Below are 25412 nucleotides of genomic sequence, written 5' to 3' on the forward strand. Positions count from 1 at the left end.
TTCAAGCTGCTCCAACATCATAACAGAGTGTTGGAGCTTCTGAGTAAATACTAAGGTCTGAGATGTTTGATTTGATGATCTTTTAGCCAGAGTGGTCAGCATGTTCAGCCCCCGATATGCATCGAACCTGTGACAGCCTCCAAAAGAGTAGTAATACAGTAACCGTCTACCTTTGATCCGCAGCACATCAACAGGAGGAACAGTGATGACATCCGACGTCTCCTGGAAGGAAACAGAAACTGACAATTACTTAATACGCCAGATGAGGAGCAGAAGCAGATTGTATAAGAAATTCAATACTGTAACAAAAATGTCTCATCTTTATTGATTTATATTATCAAGCTGCAAAACCAAACAGTACAGCTGTATGTAAATATAGACTTTGATAAGAATATTATTTTTAGGTTGTGTATTTTTTAAGCTTCCAGGTGTGTCCTATAAGTCTAGGGTAGTAGGCTTCAATTTGGAGTGAGAGGGTCACATAATTAAAAATATTATTCCCAATGTTAGGATTACTTTTTTGCATGACTTTTTATTCAATTGTTTATTTATTTATTTATTTTGGAGAGATATTTAGCGATTACAGTCCTCACCTGTGGAGCAGCCTGCCCGAGAAAACCACAACATTTTTAAAAGTAACTGTACACATTGTTTTGTATGTTATTGTTAATTTTAGCGCTATACTTTTTATTTTATTGTATTTTATTTTTATAATGTGACTATGAAGCAATTTGTATAGCTATTTTTTGTGTATTAAGTGCTACATAAATAAAGTGTGATTTGTTTTGACAATTGGTATTTGTATAAAACAGGAAGCCCCATAATTTTGTTTTAAAAAAATAATAAAACATTCTTCATTCGTTGGAAAACATATACAGTCATCTTCCACTGAAAGTGCAATTTATTGACAGTCCCTAAGTGGAAACTGTGAGCTGGAGTGAATATGGACTCTTCCAAGTGCCAAGAAGCTGTAATTAAGAAAAGTATTAAAGTAAATGTAAAGTTAAGTTATTTCCCACCATTTTATTTAGTCAGACACATGCAGAGAAAAACATTAGCTGTTACCTTTATCGTGTTCATCAAGATTCTGGACCTTCACCTCGTCTGTTACCGGTAACCGCCGGAAGTAGGTCTAATGAGGACCTCGACGAGTGAATGACCGGTTGCCACCGGTTGTAACGTCAAATTTACCAGAACTCATGGAGGACGTGTTTCTACGTACAGACGCCAACAGTTCTCTTTTACAACTGGAGTTTTATCGTTATCGTCGAGCCGCAAACGAAACATGATGTACAACATTTACACGCAGGTAAGAAAAGCTTCACTTCCTTGTTGCTAATTTGTTTGCAGCGCGCGTGGGTTTGAAGACGGTCTTGATTGGTCTACGCGGCTGTCAATCACTGATGAACAAACCCCCCCTTCTGTAGTGACCTTCATACAAATTTAGGGCTGAACAAATTTGAATAAATACCTAATTGCGATTATTTTGAAATTGCAATATGATTCGCGATATCAGAGGGAATGGTAATTTTACACACAAACATAAGTGATGTTTGTGCAGATCTGTGAGAAACAAAGATGTTTTCTTCAGTCTGTGGCATATGATGTGCAAAGGTCAGGACAATATTTCATCTAAAATGTTCATTTAACACACATTTTGGCTTTAATAAATATTAGGCCTCCTGCAATTTGAAAAAAAACGTGAACCATATTGTGATTTTGATAAAAGCTCAACTAGTTGTTCTGCCCTAATAAAAATAATACAGACTTTGGACGCTTTAAAACCCTCAATGTCTTAAACTTAATGCCAACAGTAGGTTTAGGGGCCATTCACGTTCATCTTCTTTGGCCCTCACAATAGCTGACTTTGCTCGGGACTATTTACACCACTGTATTTAACGTCGGCAATAATTGTGTTAATTTGAGAGCTTAATATTTTCTCAGGTGGTACTTGATATAGTCTGTGAGGCTGCAGTAAATTCAGTCACCTCAGCAGCTCCCAGGTTTGTGGTTGCTTAGTAACAGTGTTGTTATGTAACCAAGTACAAATACTTACTCTACTTAAGTACAAAGTTCACATATCTGTACTTTACTTTGTTAGTAATATTTGTAGCAGCTTTTACTTTTACTGCACTACATTTCCTCTAACTATCTTTTTTACTCGTTACTACCAAATAAAATCAGAAGAAGAGTTGGTAATGGTCTGTATTTATGTAATGCTTTTCTAGTCTTGATGAGCTGCTTTACACTACAGTTTTGCCATTCACCCATTCACATGCTTGAACATGGAGTTAAGTGTCTTGTTCAAGGACATATGTAGACTAACAGAGCCAGTAATTGAACCCACAATCTTCCACTTTAAGTACATTTTAGAAAATTCAGAAAATTACTTTTGCTACTCAAGTACAGTAAATGTCATACCCTTTTACTGGCTAAAATACTTTGACTAATAAGTAATATTGTAAAAAGTGACATTTTCTGGTAACATACAAGACTGCTTAGTTACAACGGATATGACAGAATCACACCCGCAGAATCTTTCTGGCCTCCTCCATGTGTCTTTCACACGTTTGTAGAAGCCGTGCTTGAATTATTCTCCCTCAATTATCCAATATTTATTACAATGCTAATTGTAAAATCAAGGATTTCTTCCTCTTTATATGGTGTAGTATATCTGAGGTGTTACTGAAGCCCAATTTCTATAAATATTAATGTGTAAAATAGGGCTGAATGATATGGCCAAAAAAACAAGTCTTTTTTTTGTGTTTCATTGATGTACAATATATTTTGTTTATGGTCATTAAGGAGAATTATTGTGTGATAATTAGTGTATACATTTTGCCAAGTAGTTTAACATAAAATAAGGGCTTAATAATAAGAGCAAATGCACAGTTTGCAGAAAAGTCATTCACAGGCAAAAAAAGAGTCGCGTTACAACCAGCTGTAAAACTACAGTGGCAGAATTTGAGATGTAGAGTCAGTGTTAAAGCAACAACACGGAAGAAATGCATCATTCTCTGTGGTAGATTTCACATTACATGATATATTTCATCAGTTTATTCAACAGCCTGTAAACAGCCTTGCAACGAGGGGTAACATGTCGACTGTTTCATGGCGTACAATTTAAAAACACAGCACAAACTTTTGTCAGGTAACTTCAAGTACTAAGAGTTTCTCGTTCAAATTCACTCCAACAATTAGTGTTACAGTTGAAAAGAGTGACGACCAGTGCAGAGTCCCTTTGGTTTTTAATCGGGGGTTTTTTGTGTTGTCTGCTGTTGCAGGATATATATACGTCCTCCTTCAAAGTGCACTACTTGGCGATGTTCTATTTTCTGCAGTAGACTTCAAAGAAACAGCCAGGTTGCTGTGGTTACAAAAAAGAAAAAGAAAAGGACGTCTGGGCTCGCAGCTTTGCACAGGTAAGTGGAACGCTTCAAAGACCCACTGCACTAGAGCAGAGACAGAAACTATTGTTGTTTCCTCCAACTCGCAGCAAAAGCACCTACTAATGAGACAATTAAAAATGATTTCCTGGACAGAAGAGGCAGACTACACTGTATTGGATTATTATAAAATACTTTGAACTACAATGGCAGCGTCTTTTATCTTGATTAATTGGTCACACAGGGATCAGTTACAACATGAAGGAGGTGCTATATATAGTATGGAATAATTTATATGTACCAGTAGATAAGAGTGGGCAAATCGCGTTGTGTAATTAAGGTTATGCAGTGAAGATAATTTTTTTATTTTTAGGCAGGGGCTTAGTGTCAAGTGATACTTTTGCAGTAACAGCAACAATCTGTTTCCACCAAAAACATCTTAGTGCTGAAGCTTACTGTACATTTTCTTTTTTCTTTTTATATCTTGAAGAGCAATTCAACTGACAGCAGCGTGATGTAAAAACAAAACAAAAGAAAAAATCCAATTAGGCTGTTATATGCTGACACGGAACATGCGGCTGGCATCATGACTTAGTGTTTCTGTGTGAATAAGTACAGTATAGTAAATATGTATGGTGACATATCCACCCTGGGGCATTCGCCGCTTTATACGCCGTCAAAGTGGGGTGGCTGCTTTGCTGTCAATCAAACGCCACTTCATCGCACGCCAAGACAAAGCAGCCGCACATGAAGAGGAGAAGAGACCCCGTCAGTCAAAGCATATAGACATGTAAATCACGCGCGGTGCTGCGGAGTCCCACTACACTCTGCGTGACCCTTCTGCTGTCACAGCAGGACTGCATTCTTGTCGCTAACATATCTCGATTACTCAGATTGAGTTAGTCACACAGGTCGCGGAGGAGCAAGTTCCCACATAATGATTTGCTGTTAATATTAGATTTCAGTTCCCCACGGGATTGTCACACTTAGAGCAGCTGGAGAAAATTACCTGCCAGGCTTCTGACAGGGAAGTGAGCTATATTTATTTATACCTCTCCCCCCCCTTTTTTTTTTACACATTGACATTCTTTTAAAGTGATAATTATTCTGACGGCAATTTTCAGTCTTCAGATTTAAACTCCATGATGGATGAATGTGTCTGAAATCATGACACAGTTTAGCAACAGTGGATGTTTGTGTGTGACTGATATGTTCAGTGATGTTGATCGTTCACTGGTGGCGCTCACAGCTTTATGAAATTATTTCCTTTGCCTTATCTTCTTCTTCTTTATAGTGCAGCAATGAGATCTCTTTTTAATGATCTTCCTTTGCCTTGAAATGAATTTGCTCGCACACCATGAGAAAGAACAGGTGGTGCTTTTGGAGTGGGGTTATTTAGAAGTAGATACGAGGTCTTTCTTTCCATTTACACTCTCTGCTCAGTTCATTAACTTTACTCCCAATAAAAAAACAGGCAGAAAAACATTTCCATCAAAAGATAAAAAATAAAAAAAGCCACGGAAACACATTAAAATGAGGTTATTTGTCTCTGAAACAATTGAAAAGACGTCATATCTGTAATTCTTGCGTCTGCCTGTGTCGTATACATGCGCTGAAAGAGCAAGCTATTTCAGGAGTGCCCTCCTTGACTTCTTTCCCCGAGTGTTGATGACAAGTTGGATATCTTAGATGCATAAAAATGCAATTCTGACATGACTTCAAAAAGAGAAGCATACGGATGAGGTGGACCCTCTGCCAACAGAGAGACGAGGAAACAGATGGGTTTTACACAAACAGCGCAAACATCAAGAACACTGAGTTAAAGAGCTTGGCAGTCTCTCTTGATGAAACATTGAGGAATGGAGGAGCTTTTAATGAGCATGTCTCCTGTGATGCAGAATGTGAAAAGACAAACCGTTAGACTCTTAAAGGGCCAGTTACCGTTGGTCAGTGCTGACCAGGTTGAACCAAAGAAGTCCCCTGTTGACGGACTTTGTTATAGCCAGGTTTTATTTCATGAAATTAAATAGTTTATAATAGCAGGATTTTCTTGTTGTTTTTTTTCCTCTTTTGTTGGTGATTAGCCAACAGATGGCGCCAGATGAATGTGAAGGGTCAGAGGCAGGGGCCAGCGTTGGCTGAGGGGAGTTGAATCAAATAATGATAGTTTGTATTTACAAAGATTAAACTGCAGGACACTGAACACTTCTTATTTATATTCAGCAACTGCATGAACATCATTATTAATGTATCTGTTAGTTCTAATCAGTGGTGGAAAGTAATGAATTACATTTACTCACATTACTGTAATTGAGTAGGATTTGTTGTGTACTTGTAAAAAATAACTAATTTTACTTTTACTTAAGAATGTTTTTTTGTGTGTTGGCCTGAATTAAAAACCTTTGTGACCTTTGACCCATTTTGACCGATACATTATGTGTTTAGATATTTTACTTTGTCAGCACTTTCATTTGTAAAGGTTTGCCTTTAATCAAAAACAATTAACGTGACATTTGTGTCACCTTGCCCTTTTTGCACGACACAAGAAAGAACCCCAACCTTGTGAAAAATGTGACTAAGTGACATTTACTCTGAGTACATTTTAAACACATTACTTTGTTACTTTAACAAGAGTAAATCGTTAGACCAGTACTTTTACTTCCATTAGAGTAGAATATTTCAGTACTCTTTCCACCTCTGGTTATACTTTTGTTGAACCGCTTGGTCGGTAAAATATTGGTGAATAAAGCTCATCACGCTTTCCCGTTAAACGGCTTGTTTTGTTTGAACAATAATAAAATTCGGAGCTGTTTGTAACGCTCACATTCTCAAATAATCAATGAATCACCTAAGCATTCAGATTGCTTGTTTTGTCCGTTTAGTCCTAAAACACAAATAGGTTCAGTTTTGGGCCAACATAAAAAAGACGAAGAAGAAGAAAGAAAACGTTTAACCTGTAAAGAACTTTTTTTAATTATGTTTTGACTTTTATCTTGGCAAGAAATGGATAATTAAATTTGGAAAAAGGCCGCAACGCAATATTACAGATGCCAACTGCAATAAAACACCACCACCATTTGTCTGAGTTCTAGGCAGTTATTTCAATAGGTGTGTGTGTGTGTGTGTGTTACCATCTGTCTAAATCTCAGTTTACCACATCAGGCAGAAAATATTTGGTTCAGTAACTGTTGCTGGGGATATTTTGCCACTGTTTTTTTTGCTTTTGTATACCAATATAGCTGCTTCTGTCATCTCACTGATTAATCAATTGATAAATTGACTTAACCCTAAAAACGAAACGTCGTTTGCAATGTCATGTTTGAGTAATGGAAAGACACAATGGTACGCTGCAAGAATACCTCTCCCTCTTGAACTTGTCATCTTAACCAACGGAGATAATTTGTCTGAGCAGGGTAGCAACTCAGAATGTGAATAATTACTGTTTTTCTATTAATAGCGGCGCTCACCGAACGTACTGTATGGTGTTTCTCGTAGCTTCCTACACAGCTGCAGCTGTAGTGACACCATGACAAGCAGTCACCGCATCACAAGGCAGCTATATTTCCTCTCAGACTGTCACTCAAGAGTGCGGTGGAATTATCAGGTCGACATCTTTGAAGTTGCCGTGTGGCTCTCTGATCTCTGAGAGGTTGTTTTCAATAATTTACCTGATAAGATCCGTGGGTGTGGGTGTTTTCCTTATGTTGTGGGGACCTACATCTGTTTACACAGTCACATTATCAATCAAGTCCCTGTAAGTAAATGACTACATTTTAAGGTGAAGACTTGTTTTAAAATTAGGCAGGGTTAGAATTAGGATTAGGCCAGGGACTAGGTCATGGAAACCTGTATGTGGGTGTGTTTACATGTTTTTAGTAGCCTGTGTGGACCAATTTCGATCTTTGTGAGGACATTTTACACAACTTAAATGGGCTGTTTGAGGGTTAAGACTTGGTTTTAGGGTTAGGGTTAAAACCTACAGGTAAAAAAAAAAGAAAACTGTTGACATCTCAATGCTGTTTATTCCCAGCCTCTTATAAACTGGAGAAAAAACGAAAGTACTTTTTAGTTATGCAGATCGTGTCCTTCCATTGTTTGTGGAAAATGAGTGGAATTAAAATGAACCCACTTTCAAATAATTGAAACAATATTTGGATTTTATCTAGTTCATACTAATACTAATAAGTATGTGGATCCAAAGACTCCAAATCGCTTCCCATATTTCAAACGCAATTTTCGGGTCAGGGTTTGGGGAGAGTTTTTAATTTCGCATTTGAAGTAGACATTTTGTTTATTGCCTTGATCTCTAAAAAATTGAGGCGTTGAAAAAAAGTAAAAGAAAGAAAGAAATGAAAGAAAAACAAACCCTTTTTTACTTTAGAAAGGAGCCTTTGCAGAAGGGCGGAAGAGCCACATGTGGCTTTAGAGCCGCAGGTTGCAGACCCCTGGTCTAGGGAATGCATCATATCTATGCAGGTCCACACAATGCAAAATCACTATGTGTGTGTGTGTGTGTGTGGCATGTATGTATGCAGGGCCATAGTTACCCATACCTGCCTCCTCATGCTGATCACTGATCATATTCAGCCTTTGTCTCTCTCTCTCTCTCTCTCTCTCTCTCTCTCTCTCATCCACACATACACAGCACACCCACGGGTCATGTAATTGGATTCCACGGGTTCCCATTTTACAGTCCATTGCCATGTAATGAAATCAGTTATTTACTTTCATCGTAAAATCAGATAAGGGACAACATCTGCCGGGGCAAAGTTTGAGGGAGTTGTGCACATGAATGTTGATGTGTGCTGCTGCATGCACAACAACAATCAGCATTTATGTGTGGACTCGTCGTGTTGCGGTCAGAGGCAGCAGCGTGTAAAAGCAGGTAAGGCAACAAAAAATATTTAGTCAAATAAAAATGTTTGCCTTTAGCAGGCAGCAGCAACAGTGGGGGGAAAATCACTGCCTCTCTACATTCCGGAGAGGAGTGTGCAGCAAAGTGTCTTGATTCCGAGCCCATGCTCTGCCCTGTGCTCTGCCTGCTGTCTCATTATACTGCCGCTGCGCTGCTGGAGGACACTGAAGGACACAAGCGATTGAATTCAAGTGTTGTATATTCCCTGGAAACCAATCAAGAAAAGCCCCCAGAATAATAATCCCTGTCCGCTGTCATGATTCATTTTTATTTTGTTCCATATTTTTCTTTGGCTTTTGAGTCACTCAGAAAGAGTAGTTCCAGCAGGAAATCAATGTTCCATTAAAATTTAATGACCAGGAAGGGCTTAATAATGGTGGTACAGATGCCTGTGCTTTTGATAAGGGCTGACTTCTCAGAGGCTGTTATTCAAGGCTACACTGGCGTTTGTCAGGTCATCTCACGCGGCTCGTGTTCCGGGGGGAAGACAAAGACGCCTGGCGTTTATGTGCCTCGTCGCCGTGGAATTAAAAGTTAGTCCAATTTGACAATGAGACATCAATACACTCCCTCAGACATTGACAAAGAAAGTAACAGCTGATGGAACATTATAGCCATAAATATAATTACAGACTCACAAAATGGTGTAGTGAAGGAAACAAGAGTGTTAACAGTAGATATGGCTTTGTCTTTTGATTTTGGAAAAGTGAGGGTGTTTTTTCCTCACATCTTTTTCAGAGTTAAGATTTGGTTTTAGAGGGTTAGGCAGGGTTCTGCAACCTGCGGCTCTAGAGCCACATGTGGCACTTCAGGCCTTCTGCAGTGGCTCCTTGTAGCTTTGAAAAAGAAAGCAACATATTTTGAACACTTCTTATTTAAAGTGTTACTTGAAATGTTTTAATAGTGTTGGGCATCACATCCAATGTCCTCGACAAACGTGTGTGAGAAACATGGGAAGCCATTCTCGACACTTGAGGTCATGTGTACATGAAGAAGTAAACATTTGGAGTCCCGTCCATCTTTGGAGTCACATATCTGTTTATGCCAGGCAGGTTTTCTCGAGCATGAACTACATACAGTAAAATCTGATTATTTATTTTAAAGTGTGTTACTTTTAATTTCATTAATTTGCCACAAACAATGGAAGGACTAGGTCTACGTAAGTCACTTTTTAATTATTTTTCTCTACTTCATAAGACATTGGGTATAAACAGCAATGAAATGTCAACAGTTTTCTTTTTGTAGTTCTTAAATTTTGTTTTATTGTTCTAATATATATATAGTATATCTGTATAAAAACCTTTACACATGTTATTATCTTTATTTTATGGGTCAAATAGGATTTGTGGCTCCAGATTTCATCCTAAAGGTTGCAGACCCCTGGACTAAGGAATGTATTACATCGATGGAGGGTCCTCATTTTGAATGCTATACAAACGTGTGTGTGTGTGTGTTGTGAGAAAAACATGAAAAAAAAAAACATTCCTTCGTATAATAAAAATCTAATTTGCTTATTTAAAAGAGAAATAAGAGAGAACGTATGGGTTCCTTGTGCTATTGTTTTTATTAATGTTATCATCGCTATTGTTGTCATCATTATTAATTAGCAGAACAAGATAAATCAAAACACCCTTCAGTGATCATGGCTTAGGTTTCTTCAAACTCAGCTGAAACAGAGAGAGAGAGAAATAGAGAGACACACGGAGAGAGTGAGTGAGAGAGAGAGCGAGAGAAAGTGGAAAATCTTAATCAGTTTTTTTTTTTCTTTGAGGACCATATGGAAGGTTTCAAGCAGCCAACCATATGTTGAAGGCTTTTGTCATGGAAATCATACTTTTTGGCACTTTTTCATTGCGCAGCCAAGCCGGGCACATAAATAAAAAAAACAAAAAAAAAAAAAAACAAGAACAGAGAAATCATACAAGAACATGATCAAATCTTTGAGGATACACAGAGTTTGTTGAAGGTTTTTCTGTCGGTAACTTACAACATAGCATTTTTAATCAAGACACTCCCTGATTCACATGGCCTCCTAAGACTGCAATTGGTACCTGTATTTGTCTTTCTTCTTTTTTTTATTAATCAACAAAAAAAAAAGAGACAACATGGATAGAAAAAGAGCAATTAAATGTCTACATGCATTGTCATATTATTGCTGTGATGTATTTACAAATATATTTACAAAACTATCAAAGAGGAACAATGTTTCCCTGCACCTGAATCCAGACGTGTCAAATTTGAACTGCTGTTCGCCTTCTTTTCTGCAACCAGCGTTTTTCTCTTTGTAACACTGTGTCACTCTTTGACAACAAGCCTGCAGCCAATTGTTTTTAATGATCTCAGTACTTTTTATCAACTCGGTCCCCGGGTGTTACGGAGGAGAGGTACATTATGTTTCTGTTCCACAGTAAAAAATATAAAACGTATAAAAAAATAATCTATTCGGAGTGATGCTTCCTGCATTAGTGTGATAAAACGTTAATGTACCAAAGTGTGTGTGTTAAACAGGAGACAGGTGGCTCTGAATGCGGTGATTCACTCAAACCACTATTGACAAGATAATGGTGGGACAAAGGAGAGGACGAGAGGCCCACGAGCACAGACTTGTCTTTTTCTGTTCTTTTCTCTCTCTCTCTCTTTCTCTCGTTTGTGTTATTGTGCGTGTTTTTTTTAAGGACGAGCTCAGCATTACTGTGATCGTGTCATTGATTTGGAATATGCAAATCGCTGACGGTGCATTTGCCTGCTGGTGCTCGACCTTCCCCTTGGAGGTCGCTCGCCGACTCAATTACGCTCTCCCTATCTGCAGTCTGTCTGCAAACACCTGTTATCCTCCCACACTCCACCACCCACCGCCATTCCCACTTCAACACATCTCATCCTCGATGCGTCTGTTTAGAGGCAGTTGGGGACAAGATGAGAGCGGATGGTGGGGGGTGGGGGAGAGGGGGAGGGAAAGGAGGGGGACGCCAGGCAGGGAAAGATGATGGGGGAGTTAGAGGTTCATTACAGCGTTGTTGTTGTTGTTGTTTTTGTTTTTGTGTTGGAAACTTTCTCTACCAAGACACTTTACGTGAAGATCATTTCCGGTAGATTTCTAGTATTCTAGTTTGTCATGATATGCTGATGCTGAGTTTTTAAACTGTAAAAAAAAGGTGAATTAATCTAAGTTGAGTCAAATCATGTCTGTCCTCAGCTGCCAGATGAGATTTTTTATTACCTGGTTGCACTTGAAAACAAAAAAAGACAGTTAAATAGAACAATAATAATAATTTTAATAAAGAACATTAGTAAGGAACGTCTGTGTTGCTCATAGTTACTACATCATTATTGCTTCTTCACTTTTAAAAATGTTGGTGTCACAACTGTGTGATTATGTAATTATTTATTGCCAAATATTTAAGGACAAAAAAAAGGGCAAACCTCCAGCAAAAAGGAGGTGGTGGACGTTTGGGAAACAGCAAGATGGAGAGTATTTTAGAGTTTCATTTTCATTGTTTCTTTTTATTGCCCTAAATTGACTGAAAACAGGACAGCTGTGATTGTTATACATGTCAGTTGCTGTGTCAGTAAAGTTATTGCCACGAAAAAACAAAAGTAACTCTGCATTCATTTGTTTGAATTCTTCTAGCACTGGTACTGTACATTGTTCCTCTTTAAAAAAAAAAAGAAAAAAAAGAAAGAAAGAAACTAAGTCCCATGGACTCTCTACAGTTTTCATGCATATAAACATTTTTCTTTGAAGATCAGCAGCATCTTACAAGGTCAGTGGATGTTCACTTTTTAAATTATAAACAATAAATAAATAAAGGACGTGATAAATAACAAAATTGGTAAGTCTTCAATAAATACACAAAATAAATAACAAAAATAAATAGATAAATAGGTCAATAAATAAAGTATTTACATGATAAATAGAATAGTATGCATCTAAACCATGGGCGGAGCTTTAAGCGACATATAAAAACGGACAAACGGAATATTTTGAATGTCACTTTGTAACTGAGGGTGTGTGTGTGTAGTGTGTGTCCGTACCTTCACTCTGAGATAACACTGACGGTGGCGCGCGAGCACCTGGAACACTGGGTGAAGATCGCTTGTTAAGACTGGAGGACGCACCATAAAGGCAGCAGTGTTTATACAAGCCACCATGGTGGAGGAAGAACGAGAGTTTTCATTGCTATAGACAAATCAGTCGCACATGGCACTTATTAAAAACAGCAGATCATTTGGTCTGGCTCTCAGTGTTTGTGTGTCAGTCCAAGTGTGTACTTCAGTGTGAGACTGTCTGTTAATCTGATCAGATGTGGTGTGTGATAACCTGTTCAACAGGCCTGCTTTAATGTTTTAACATCACTGCTCTTGGAGGATTCAACTGAATGACCTATGGCCTGTTATAATGGTGTATAGCTTATTATTATTATCATCATTATTATTATTATTATTATTTCTTTTTTGAAAACCCACAGTTACAAAGATGCTTTTGATCAACAAGGGATAATAAGCACCAAAAAAATAAATTTAGAAAAATCAAATACAAAAATAACATCCATTGAATTGATACATTGGTGTGGAAAAAAAGGGTTTTGTCTTTTAACCTTTTTAAAATGATCTCCCCCTTTTTTTGCAAATACTGTTATAGTTCACATTATCATAAAAAGTTCATGTTGGCAGTTGCAAAAGAATTCAATTCTTAGCAAATAAAAAGCAGCATAAAAATACAAGAGGTCATTTTGTCTCTAAAAAACAAAAAGAACACTGTTAGTTCTTTTTTATGTGTTTTTTTTTTTTACTTTTTCATTACTGTTTGCTATAAAATATCAGGAATCTAAATATTATTACTATTGATATCAATATTATTATAGTCATTGATAAAAATTCACATGCCAGGCCTCATATATAATTGTTTGTGTAAATGTGAGTGTGTAAGGTGTGTATACATGTATATGTGTGTGTGCTTGTATTCCTGTCTTTGTGAGGACCAGAGATAAAAAGGACACAAAGGAGGACATTTTTTGGAAAGTGAGGAATTTTTTTTTTTTTAAGAAATTGCAAACATTTCAGCCGTTCTTCTAAACCTCAAAGAGCAACTTGGGCATTAAGACTTGGGTTTAGCATTCAGGTTAGACATAGGATTAAGTAATGGCTTAGGGTTAAGATCGAGGTGTTGGGGCTAGATTTTATCTCTTCTCACAAAGGGTGACAAGCACAAGGGTGTGTCTGTGTGTATGTGCATACACGTATGTGAGTGTATGTGTGTTTACATGAGCTTGCGTCCATGCTAGCACATGTTGCTTAATTGTGTACAACTATCATCTACAGTCTTTATTTGGGGGGGAAGGTTGTTTGATTGTATGTTTCTGTGGATGATTAGCTACTGTGCAGGGAAAAAATCCAGCATCTTTTTTTTTGAAATTGTCTTTGCCATAATCATTAGAGTTTCTTCACGTAATCTCAGTGAAAATATTGCTTTCTAAAAAAAGGGAAGAAAAAAGGCATGGAGGGCAGAGTGAACAGGGTTATTAGTGATGAACCTACACGGGGGGTTCAAAATTTTGCTTCTTCCTTGCGGTTAGTTTTCTGATCCGGAGTCGTCTTCGTCGGCAGAGCCCTTGAAGCAAGCTGACTCATAGTGCTTGTTCAGGTAGGACTTGAGAGCGAAGGTCTTATTGCAGCGCTTGCATCTGTAGTGCTTGAAGGCAGAGTGTGTTTGCATGTGGGCGCGGAGGTTTGAACGGTCAGCAAAGGCTTTGCCACAGTGAGCGCAGGCAAAGGGCTTCTCCCCCGTGTGCGAGCGCATGTGACCTTGAAGAAGCCATGGCCGGCTGAAAGCCTTGCTGCACACGTCGCACTTGTGCTTGAGGTCATGGGTGAGGATGTGCATGGCCAGCGCTGGCATGGACACGTAGACTTTATTACAGGTGGGACACTTGCGGGCCATCTTGCTATCCAGGCTGCGGTGCGTCTGCTTGTGTCTGCTGAGGTTGGAGGAGGTGGCGTACGTCTTGCCGCACTCGTTGCAGGAATGGCGAGCTGTGCCAGCGACCCCCCTCTCCAGAACCCCGCCGTTGGCGCTGCTGCTTCTCGAGCCTCCTCCATGACTCTCAGTGTCTCCCTTCCGCCTCGAACGCCCGTCAGAGATGAAGAAGGCATCCATGGTGTAACCTTCGGCCAGGGCCTCCGATTCACCACTGTAGAAGCCTCTGGCCGTCATGCCAGACTGGGGGCTGTCGGGGTGCTTCAGGTCAGGGTCGCAGTACTCCTCCCCACTGCTCACCTGGGTGTAGAGGGGGTCTGACACCGGTGATGCCAACTTGTGCTCCATCTTCTTCTCCCCCTGGTATACAGATGGTGTGATGTAATCCTGGATGTAGCCTGGGTAAAAGAGACACACACGCAGACACAGTTGGCCACAGGTTGGGATGGATAAGGACACACTGACACAGTGGTGATTACATGATCATCATGTTGGATGATTGGCCTTTGTAAAATGATGAAAGAGTGAGCACCAGCACGGAGATAATTGCATTTTTTTCCCCCCCAACTCACAATAGTGCAGTCATGTGCACAGTTGCATTTCAGAGGGTTGAGGTAACGGCTCATCAAAAAGTTCCTTGTGTTAGAAGTTACACATTAAATTGTTACATTGATCGTTCCTCCTTTTCAACATCGATGATATGTTGGTCCTCTGTGGCTGAGGGCTGTTTCTATGTTTGCTTAGTGACCACTGCCATTCTGATTAACTACAAACAAAATTGATTGATTTATTTTTTTACAAAAGGATTGTATTAGCACCTCAAACAGGTTGCTTCTTATCGAAGATATTTATCACTGTTTGGTTTTTGCTGAGAACAATAACAGCTTATGTAGCTGCTTATATCCTGTAGCTACTTTTTTCCAAGCAGGTTTAAACATGATGCACCAGAGCAGTGAGCAACACGAGTGATTCCAATGTCCAACTGCACTGAGCAGGATTTCAAGAGAGAGATGATATATTTTTGTTGGCATCTTTCATGTCTCTCCTTCCTCTCATTCTGAAGCAGCTTGGTGCCAGAGGAGCTAAAAGGCTTGCTGGCAGCTAAATGCATCCACACAGAATTCAATATATTGTATATTCTTATTCTGTGACTCTCAGGAGCTGAATAAATATTAAATGCATGTTTACCTGCAGGTATGATATTGTGCAGGTTGAACATATCAGAGCAAGAATAAAATGTGGTCACATTTTCTTTCCCCGAGAGAAATATAGTGCATAACAACAAAAAGAAGGAAAAAAACATTCCTAAGCACTGTGTGCAGCAAGCAGTGGAAATTGGATATTGACTGCTTTTTAATGAAATTCAAAGTTTTGAACTGATCAATAGGCTATCATCTGTAAAATAGTGCAGCTGTGAGCCCAGTCGAGAGCTGGAGAAGATCAAGTGTCTGCGACACACACAATAATAGTTTATTGAGCACGGTGCACTTGCAAACTGACAATAAGAGATGTGGCGTCGTGCGCGTTTGTTTGTGAAGAGGGTCACCTGCCTACAGCAGCAATGCACTCAAGTGCCTCCCAAGAAACAGGCCATTAAGAAATCAACTGAAGTGCCCTCTTTACTCCAGCATCTCCATTCCCAAGGGTTTCTCTTCTCCCCACTTTGTCTCAGACATGACCGTGACACCCGAGGACAGGGGAAACACCAGGCCTGTGCACACATTATTATGCTGCACTGCATGGGTGCACTGTCTCAACCCACACAGATGGTGCTTGTGTGTGTGTGAGAGAGAGAGCACCGCTTACCTCCTTTTTTAAAAAAAAATAAAAGAAATGATAATAATCTAGAAATATCACTTGATTATTTCTAAAATAAATTCTTATAGTTAAATAAAACAACTTCCAATGACGTGTAGCCACAGCCACCTGTTTAACCATCACGCCACAGATAATAATACAGTCATTTGCACCATGTACAACAACATCACCTTTTTTTCCTCTCCCTGAGATTTATTTTTTCAGTAAGCAGCGTTGTTTACAGTGTTTCAATTACCCAAGGTCAGACATGGAGCTCATCATTTGGGACTCTCGCTGTATCAGCCCTTTACAGCTCATAGACTCATTTCTCTAATGCAAAGCAAGCATGTAATTAATGGACCCTCTCAGCCACCCCTCTTTGTTGTTCAACAGACACTCAAGTCAAATGTCTCCACAATGGGGGGAAAGAAAATCTCCCGGCACGGCGGAAGTGCTGATGTCGGGTATTTCTGCCTCGCAGGGAATTCTTGTATTTTTACCTCTTTTTTGACTCAGCATGAAAAAGGACGGTTCTTTTGTTTAAATTAAATGCCTTTTGTCAGCATCAGTTGTAGCACCTTATCGTTCTTTTCTCCCCTTTTTTTATTATTATAATGCTTATTTTTCATGGTTGTTGAACAATAGCTTCAGGAACAATAGGGGGTGACAGTAAAATGGAAATGGATTCTTTAATGATAGCATAAAAATGCAGCAGGGGAGCTCAGAGAACATCCATCACTTACTGCAAAAATATGCCTGGTAAATGTATTTATATTTATTTATTTGTCTTTATCCAGCAGCCTTGTTTAAAATAATAAACAGTGAGCAGTGATAGTTCAGACACCAGTTCACTCTTCACTACAACAACAACAACAAAAAATGTTTATTAATCCCCCACTAATCCTAATCCATCTAAATTTCAATAGACGCTGTTATGGACACGGTTGAATAACAGGTGGGCATCATCACAACAAGCCACTGGCACTGTGAACATATCCTTACAAATCATAACAAAGACACACATATGGCCTCTCAACGTGGCCACAAAATGGAAGCAGCGAGCTTAAGGCAGACCATGAAAGTGAAGGTCGCCTCTCGGCACCGACTACAGCTTCAGTGTGACTGGTGCGCGTGTTGACCACAGTGCAGCTATGTGCCTTTCTGCGTGTTTACTGTACAGCCGCTGTCACGTGATCGGCCTTATTGCTGCCCCAAGCATTTTTTGTCTCCCTTTTTTCTCCTTCCTCCTTCACTATCCCTTCAGCTCCAGCTCCTCACCTCCCTTCCAGCTGTACTGTACAGTGTGTTGATGTCTCTAGTGGCGACGATAGGCCTGCGCGGCTGAAACTCTAACCCCTGCTAGTTTTCAAATGCCCGGAAGGAAGAGAAAGATGTAGTGGAGTGATGGGGGTGGGGATACTGTGCATGCTCCACTTGGATGGGAAGAGGGGGGCAATGGGAGGATTGGACCGTGATGGGAACCCAAGGACAATAACAGCTAAGGACAAATGTATCATCCGATACTCATCTCTCATATCCATGAATTTTTTAGTGCACATGATGACCAGATATAGTCACTCTATGTGTGTGCAGCGAGCAATTGGCTTGGTGCAATCATACACATACGTAACTGGAGCTGCTCCTGATTAGACACATGTTTTGTTCCCTATTTACATAAGCTAATCCGTGGCTGTGACCTGAATTGTGCCTGTCCTTCACTGGAGTCAAAAAACAAAAGTCTGGGAGCACGGGAGTGGGGGTGGGGTGCCTCTGGGGAGGATTAATCAGGATTCTGATGCAAAAAAAAATCAGCTGGTAACGTCTCATATTCATTTACGCTCAGTGAGATTGTTAAGTAAGAAAAACTCAGCCAACACAAAAAACACACAATTCGTACAGAGAGTGGAAATAACGCGTGCTGAAATAAGCAGTGGAGCTGTGTAACAAGCAGGAGTGCTGCTACATCTTTAACTAGAGCAGAGCAGGACTAGTGGAGGCATGTTAACTCACCATTCTCACTGAGGCGAACCCCAAGGCTGGTCACCGAGTCTGTGATGGAGCGTGCAAAAGTGAACGAGTCGTCCAGGTGGTGGTGGTGGTGATTGGAGGTGGCCACATTGGACGAAGAGAAATCATCAAGCTTGATTTTCTTTACCAAAAATGAGCGGGGCATGTTTCAATGGATAAAAACACAGAGCTGGGGAGAAAAATGCATGAGAGAAAAATGAGAGACCCTCTGAGGAAGCACACGGGCGGCGGAGTTGTCTTGAAGGTAATCCTTGCGGTTGACGTGGACGAGAAAGAGCTGGAAAACATAAAATAAGAAAGAAAATGGAAACCCAGTGGAGGACGAGGCTGACGGCAATGCTGTGTGATACTCTCTGGCTCCCCCAGCTTCCCCCAAGAAAAATAAAAAAATAAAAAATAAAAGCGATCCTGTTCAGCACTGGATAGCTCCTGTGATGCAGCAGGCTTAAGGGACCAGTGAGGAAGAGAAGAGATGGAGACAGACAGGGAGAGGAGGGAGAGCGAGAGAGAGAGAGAGAGACTGTCAGACTAGCTGAGATCAGCAATCACGCCAGCCTTTATATGGGGCACAGGCAGTGGAAGATCAGGTGGTGCTGCGAAATGGAGCTGCTTAGCTTTAATCCATCAAATGTCCCCGGGGACACACATCAAATTACTACTGAACCGTCTGTGCATTCGCACACAGACAGAGGAGAAAGAATACAGCCAGACCCCCCCTTCCCCCACACATACACACACACACACACACTGCTGCTCCCCTTCCCTTCCCTCCCTCTCTTCTCCCCTCTCCTCCCTCTTTCACCCCGCTTATGCTCCATGCTCGGAGGAGGAGTAAAAAAAAAGAGGAGGGCAGACAATGGAGACGTGGATGAGAGTGCACTCAGTGTCCTGTCCCCCATTGTTTTCCGATGAAGTGGCACAGTTTATGTTTGCCTTGTACAGGCACTGCCTCCCTCGTGTCATCTCTGTTACCTCACACAGCCTCACATCTTTGCATCTCTGTGACACACACACACGCACGCACAGAGGCAGAACTCTGGGAGTGTTGGACCTTGATTTTAAAGCTGAACAGAATACCAGCAGTGAAGATGAGCGGACAGTCCAGGAAGCACTAGTGCTGCACTGCTCTGCCTCTCTCTCTCTCTCTCTCTCTGTCTCTCTCTCTCTCTCTCTGTCTCTCTCTCTCTCCCCGCTACCACCGCACAGATGTACGTCCCGCCATGCGTGGCAGTGAATTATCTGATTAATTAATTACATCTTTTTTGATTAGGGTGAAATCCAGAGTTAGACTCGTGCTGTCTAAATTGGCTCGACGTGTCTCTGCGTTTTGGTTTGTGTTTGTGTGGATTCATTAGCTCACTGTATGGATTTTATGCTACATTATACAGTAGATTGCAGCGTGTTTTACATTATAGAGCAACAGTTGTCAGAGTAAAACGCAAGTTAAACATTGATTTAGGGTAATAAAAGTAACCATGTGGCAGCGGGTTTACAAGTGGAACAGATTTTTGCACCTGTGTGATTCGACAACCGAAAACAACTTGTTTTGGTTAATTAATGAATGTCTTGCAGCACCAAACCAATGAAATTAAGTTAATTAGTTTTTTTCTAATTCTCATATTTCACTCGTTATATCGGAGGAGAAAGTGCAGACATCTGTTTGGTTTGTGGCTGTTCTGGTTGCACGGCTTTAGTGTTTGAGCAGCAACGGTGGTAGCGGTGATTAAAATAGTCGTTACGGAATAAGAAAAATATACTACATTTAAAAGTCTTAAGTGATTTTTAAGATACTATTGTGTGTAATACGGTGATAATACTGTGAGTTTGTAGTAATTCCCAAAAACACTGTGTCACACACACACACAGTTCATAAATAGGTATATTTAATGTTCAGGCATATAAAACAAATAAAAATGACAGATTCTCACATTTTAGAGACAAAAAAACAACAAGACCAACAACAAGAGACAAGAAACAGAAGAAGTATTTGCTTCATGGATAGTGCTAATCGACAAAATTATTGGGTGAATTCCTAATCAATTACATCTTAGATATTAACAACAATTTGCTATTTTTCTTCACTTACAACAACACATTTACAACAATCAGTGGTGGAAATCACTTGTAGAGTCGCCCTCACAACTCCAAAAAGGTTCTTCAACAATGAGGTAAAAGAAAGAACCCTCTCCATGTTAACCCAGCTCTTTCAATTGTGTTTGAATGTCATTAAATGTGCTATAGATTTCTCCAGATGTTCAGGGATGCCTGCTGCCCCAGGTCGCTCTCTAAATTATCCCCCCACCACCCACTTCCAGCAGCGACCCCACAGACGGGGGAAGAGTTAAATCACTGGAGTCAGGATTCACATCATATATATGTGATTGTTCCTTAAAGGACAAATTCACAATGATGTCAGCTCATGGTGTCGAAGCAAGGACGAGGAAGGTCAAGGATGGATTGCTGTCGCACATAATGAGCTGTAGTGAAGGTTTTTTGTTTATCGTCTGTGTGAAACAATATTTCACACGTCATAAATTCCAATACTTCAGTTATATTTTTTTTTACAAACTGCAGTGAGTAAAAAACCAAAAAAAAAACCTGTGAAATCATTCATCAGAATGTATTCCACAGAACAAGCAGGTTAAATTAGGGATGAACCTTCCCTGACTGGTATTAAACTCTTTCAGCATGGTTTCAAATGTGAGTTTGTATCATGCTGAACTACACTTCACCTCTGACAGAAGCTCTCATTATTCTGCTCCTCTGTAAAAAGAAAAAAGAAATATATAAACACTGAACGTCTGCATCGGTGCAGCAAGTCTGAAGAGTAGACATTCAGATGGTGATAGCTGGAGTGGAACGATCATTATTTTCATTGATAAATTATCATTGAATTGTTGTTGAGCCAAAGTCACGGCTCATCTCTGAAGTAAATCACACTGTAATTAAAACAAACAAAACGCAAAGTCCGTAAGGTTGTTCATCTTCCTTTTTTTTTTGTTGATTTTGATTGGTCTAATATACAGTACTTGTACTCGAGCTGTCATTTGCACATTGATTATTGCACCATCTGATCTCATGATGAATGGGGCATAAACCTGAAGAATGATGAGAGCAACAAGTCAGAGCCACAGGTTAGAGGTGAGTTGTGACAAAAACAAAAAAGAAACCCTGCTGTGATTGAATCATGTTTCAGGTTATGTGTATCCAGCAGCAGGAACCTCATTGTTTCCACATCCTCCTCCTCCTCCTCCTCCTCATGCAGGAGCTCCGGTCCACTTATGGACCCCAGACTCCCTTTGACATGTGGTCACTGCCTCAGGACGTTACCATAGCGACTGACCCCCTCAGGCTGGAGGAAAGGTTGTTTTTTTTTTTTTATACTCTACTTTTCTGTAGCGGAGGCTGCACTCTCAGATTTGGGGGGGTGGGTGGGGGTGCTGTGATACAATCAGACTCATTAACATCCTGTATGGCTCTCCAGGGTTGTGGAGATGACCCCGCCAGCCGAATGAATGAAGTCAATCTCGTTGATTTGTCCCTCCACGCTGTTCCACAGGAGACTCCTCCACAGACGGTCTGCAGAAGTTTATTATCGCTACTTACAGACAACAAGTTAAATCACTTTAGACGTTTAACTTCCTGCTAATTCAGACACCTGACAAAAAAAAAAAAGGATGATTAACTTGCCCGGGGAAAAAAATGATTTAACATCTCGTAACAGGCGCTGCTTATATAAAGACACTCTGAGCTTGTTGGACTAGGTAAAGTGAAGCTAAGAGTCCATTAGGCAAAGCCATGTATAATTCACCTCACTCTTGCTTACTGGGTCACTTCAACAAGGCTTTTTTCAGCTGCTATAGTGGGGGGACTGTTGTGCTCTTTAGAGAGGCAGGAGCTGATACTTTAAACCTTAAAATGCAAAATGAATGTATTAATTGCCACAAGTATTTTTATTCATTTATTTCACTTGTCATTTTTACAATATCTTCTGCCAACATTTGGTGCACCGTCATCTTCAAAATACCTTTTTTTTTTACACCGATCACACACGGCCCAGTGAATAAGGCCACAAAGGCAATATTTTAACATTCTTCCTGTGGATTCCCAGTCCAGCATAAAGTCTGAATGGACCTTAACAGCCTCCGCAGCCGTACTGTATCTAATGCCGTTTGGCAGATAGTTCAGTGTATCACTCATGCCCTATTTGGCTTGTGTCTGCCTGTTGTCCTGTATGCATTTCAGAGCGTGTGTGCATTTGTTGTCCATGGGCAACTGTTCAGTAAATAGGGCAATTAAGTGTGAAAAGCAGAAATGAGCTAGCGTGCTCCTATCTCTTTGGTGGGGGAGATAATTTATGTTAATAACATCTCTAGCGCTCAAGCTGCCCAAAAATGATAGCAGACCCTTTTGGCTTCAGAAGAATCTTTTCATCCTCTTGGAGAAAGAGAAAGAAAAAGAAAAGAAAAAAACGCGTTTCTCAACACCTTGCAAATAAGACAGCTGTGTGGCACAGAATCAATCTCTCTGCCTTTCATCTGCAGATGATAATCTCTTCTCCTTCACTGTCTTGTATAGTAGTTGTTTGTTCTTCATTTAGCCTGTGGAATACTTGAAACCTGGTTTCCCCCACGACCACTGCCCCTGGCTCCCTCTCACAATCATGCACCCTGCATACAATCTATCATCATTTTTCCATCAAGAGTCATCACAGGAAGTCGCAGCATGTGTGAATGTGTTACGGTAAATAGTGTCCTGTGCATGAGCGATGCTTCTTAATAAAACTTCCAACCCGAGCTCAGTAGGCTGTTCATGTGACATAAATTCCTCGATCATAGTGAGGTGCGAAGAGGCAACGGGTGGTGGCTTTGCAGAGCAGGGGCCAAGATGGCAGTTCAATAAATAACCTCAGTGAAAGTGGGAGCAATAAACCATATGAAATCTCCACCAGCTCCCCACTATCATGCACAGCGAGGAGTTCTGGTGTCAGCCACCAAGAACAAATGTGTCACCTTCCAAGGCTAACATAATTTCTTTTGTGCACTGGCTACAAGAATGTGGGCTGCACATTTTTCTGTGTGCTGGCAAAGGTTAGATGAGAAGATCGATATCTCACCACTGTACAGAAAATATATAAAGCCACCACCTACAACTGTGTGGTGTCATCTTTACCAAAGTTTGGAGCGTAGTTGGTGTTTGTTATCAGTGGACAGACCGGAAGTGGTATCAGTCAGAGGAGGAATACAACAGCAAAGTTGTCTTACACACTAATGTTACCAGCTTTATGCTACGTACATGAATTACCTGGTTCTGTATGGAGTTGGAGAGATTGTGAACCTTTACATGCACAGTTTAATCGAGCTAAGGCCTTAGTCCGACTAAGACAGACAGTCAGACAACTTGCCAAGAATACATGTGGAGCAGAAAATCGATTTATTGGCTGTGTACGTCTGACTCCGCCTCCACAGGTGGCGCTTTATCTCTCTATGGGCAAGTATGTTAACCTTTACATCACAGAAAAACAAACAAACAGTCGGTCAGTACGTTAACATGCACAGTTTAATCGAGCTAAGCTCGTAGTCCGACTAAGACAGGCAAACGGACAACTTGAGTCCGAGTATACATCCGGAGGAGAAAATCAATTTATTGGCCGCGTACGTCTTTGTGTTTTTCAGTCGTACTCCAACCTGTTTGCTGTCATCTTTGCTGTCTTGGCATAAAATATATCACTTCCTGTGTGCAGTGCCAGAATGTTGCATGGCAACCACATCTGAACTGAGAAACACAGCGAGTCATGAGCTTTATCAGCATTGTGTGAATTAAGTTGACAGAGGGTTGAATCCATCAGACATTTGTTTATGTTTATATTTGCATTTGAACAAAGGTTTTCCTGTTATGGGGGTGGAGATTCCTTCAAATGTGAAGAAATACATCTTTTGGATTCTTTGCCATCCTAGTTATATCCCAAGATCCATTGTGTGTTGCTGCTGAACCACTATGGAGTCAGATTCTTTTTTAAAAAGGAGAAGGTGACAGACACATGATTGGAATATTTAATTTTGGGCTTTCTTAATGATAAATGGTTTGTATTTATAAAGTGCTTTTCTAGTCTTGATGACCACTCAATGCTGCTTTACACCACAGTTTTTGCCATTCACAACCATTCACTCAAGCTTTCATACAGCGCATCTATGCGCAGCGGATTTTCTATCGCTCATCTTTCATACCCATTCACACGCTGCCACCAGAAGCAGCGTGGGGTTAAGTGTCTTGCCCAAGGACACATCGGCGTGTAGACTAGCGGAGCCGGGAATGACCACATCCTTTGAAAGACACAGCTCCAACCGAGAATTACATGGTACATTACATACAAACACTGCGTTGCATACGTATATATAGGCAGAAAATGTAGGTTTTCCTGTGTATTAATCTTCCCATTAACTCTCAGTGAGAAAGCACTGTGTGAATTAAACTTTTCCTTTAATGTATTGAATGGTTTCCATGGTGTCATTGTCAGCTATAATAGTTTCATTCAAAGCTAAATACATTCACAGAAGTGTTCCACTGTGTTCCGAGCAAAGTAATTTCACTTTTGAATGCTGTAATTAAACCAAAACTGTAATAGTCATCATCGCACCTTGCTCTGATTAATTGAGGATTGATTGTTCAGATAATCTTAGTCTAAATTAATTGGGTTAATTAATCTCCACTGTGTCGCCGCCCTCCCCCTCCCCAAATAAAGGCATTGTAGGTCTTTTCACATTATGTTCCATCACGAAGGTCAGAGCAGTGGGTAATAGACTGTCGTCTCCAATTTGTACTTCCATGCAAAGGAAGAGTAACTGCATTAGTAAGATGGTATCAGCCCGTTTTAAAATTAGACAACAAATGGGAAGATTTGCATGCGCATGGCATGGAGGGGAGCAGCTCCGCAGAAAGATTGCTCTGTATTGTTGCTGCTGCAGGAGCAGAAAGAAAACAATTACACACCGGCTACAAATGTTCTTTTTGGGGGATTCTCTACACCTGTTTGCAGCCGAGGAGACAAACAAAGAGACCCGACTCTGACGATACAGGACAGTGTGGTGTTATGAGAAAAGTAAGACGTCTGCGGCTAAACAAATTTTCCACCAGGTAACACTGTCACAGGCTTTTGCCTCTTATGCGTTTTTTCCTTGCCGTGCATGTCAAGAAGAGAGGTGAGATCAATTTCCAGCGGATTAGGCAGCCTCGGGAAAATGATTGCTTTTTCTAATACTTAGTAACAATTTTTCAATTTCCTGTGGTCTTTGTTACTCTCAACATTTTT

The 25412-nt window shown here is 40.3% G+C and overlaps 1 protein-coding gene across 1 annotated transcript; it reads right to left on the reverse strand.

Annotated features, from left to right (window-relative positions):
• Positions 1-13300: 13300 nt before the first annotated feature.
• Positions 13301-18718, reverse strand: scrt2 (scratch family zinc finger 2). Its single transcript, XM_044039230.1, has 2 exons — positions 18086-18718; positions 13301-14676 (listed from the first exon to the last, which is right to left on the reverse strand). The coding sequence occupies exons 1-2, from the start codon at positions 18246-18248 to the stop codon at positions 13874-13876; spliced, it is 966 nt and encodes a 321-aa protein (XP_043895165.1). The 5' UTR covers positions 18249-18718; the 3' UTR covers positions 13301-13873.
• Between the last annotated feature and the right edge of the window lie 6694 nt (positions 18719-25412).

Source organism: Solea senegalensis, linkage group LG11, assembly GCF_019176455.1.
Source record: "Solea senegalensis isolate Sse05_10M linkage group LG11, IFAPA_SoseM_1, whole genome shotgun sequence".
NCBI lineage: Eukaryota > Metazoa > Chordata > Actinopteri > Pleuronectiformes > Soleidae > Solea > Solea senegalensis.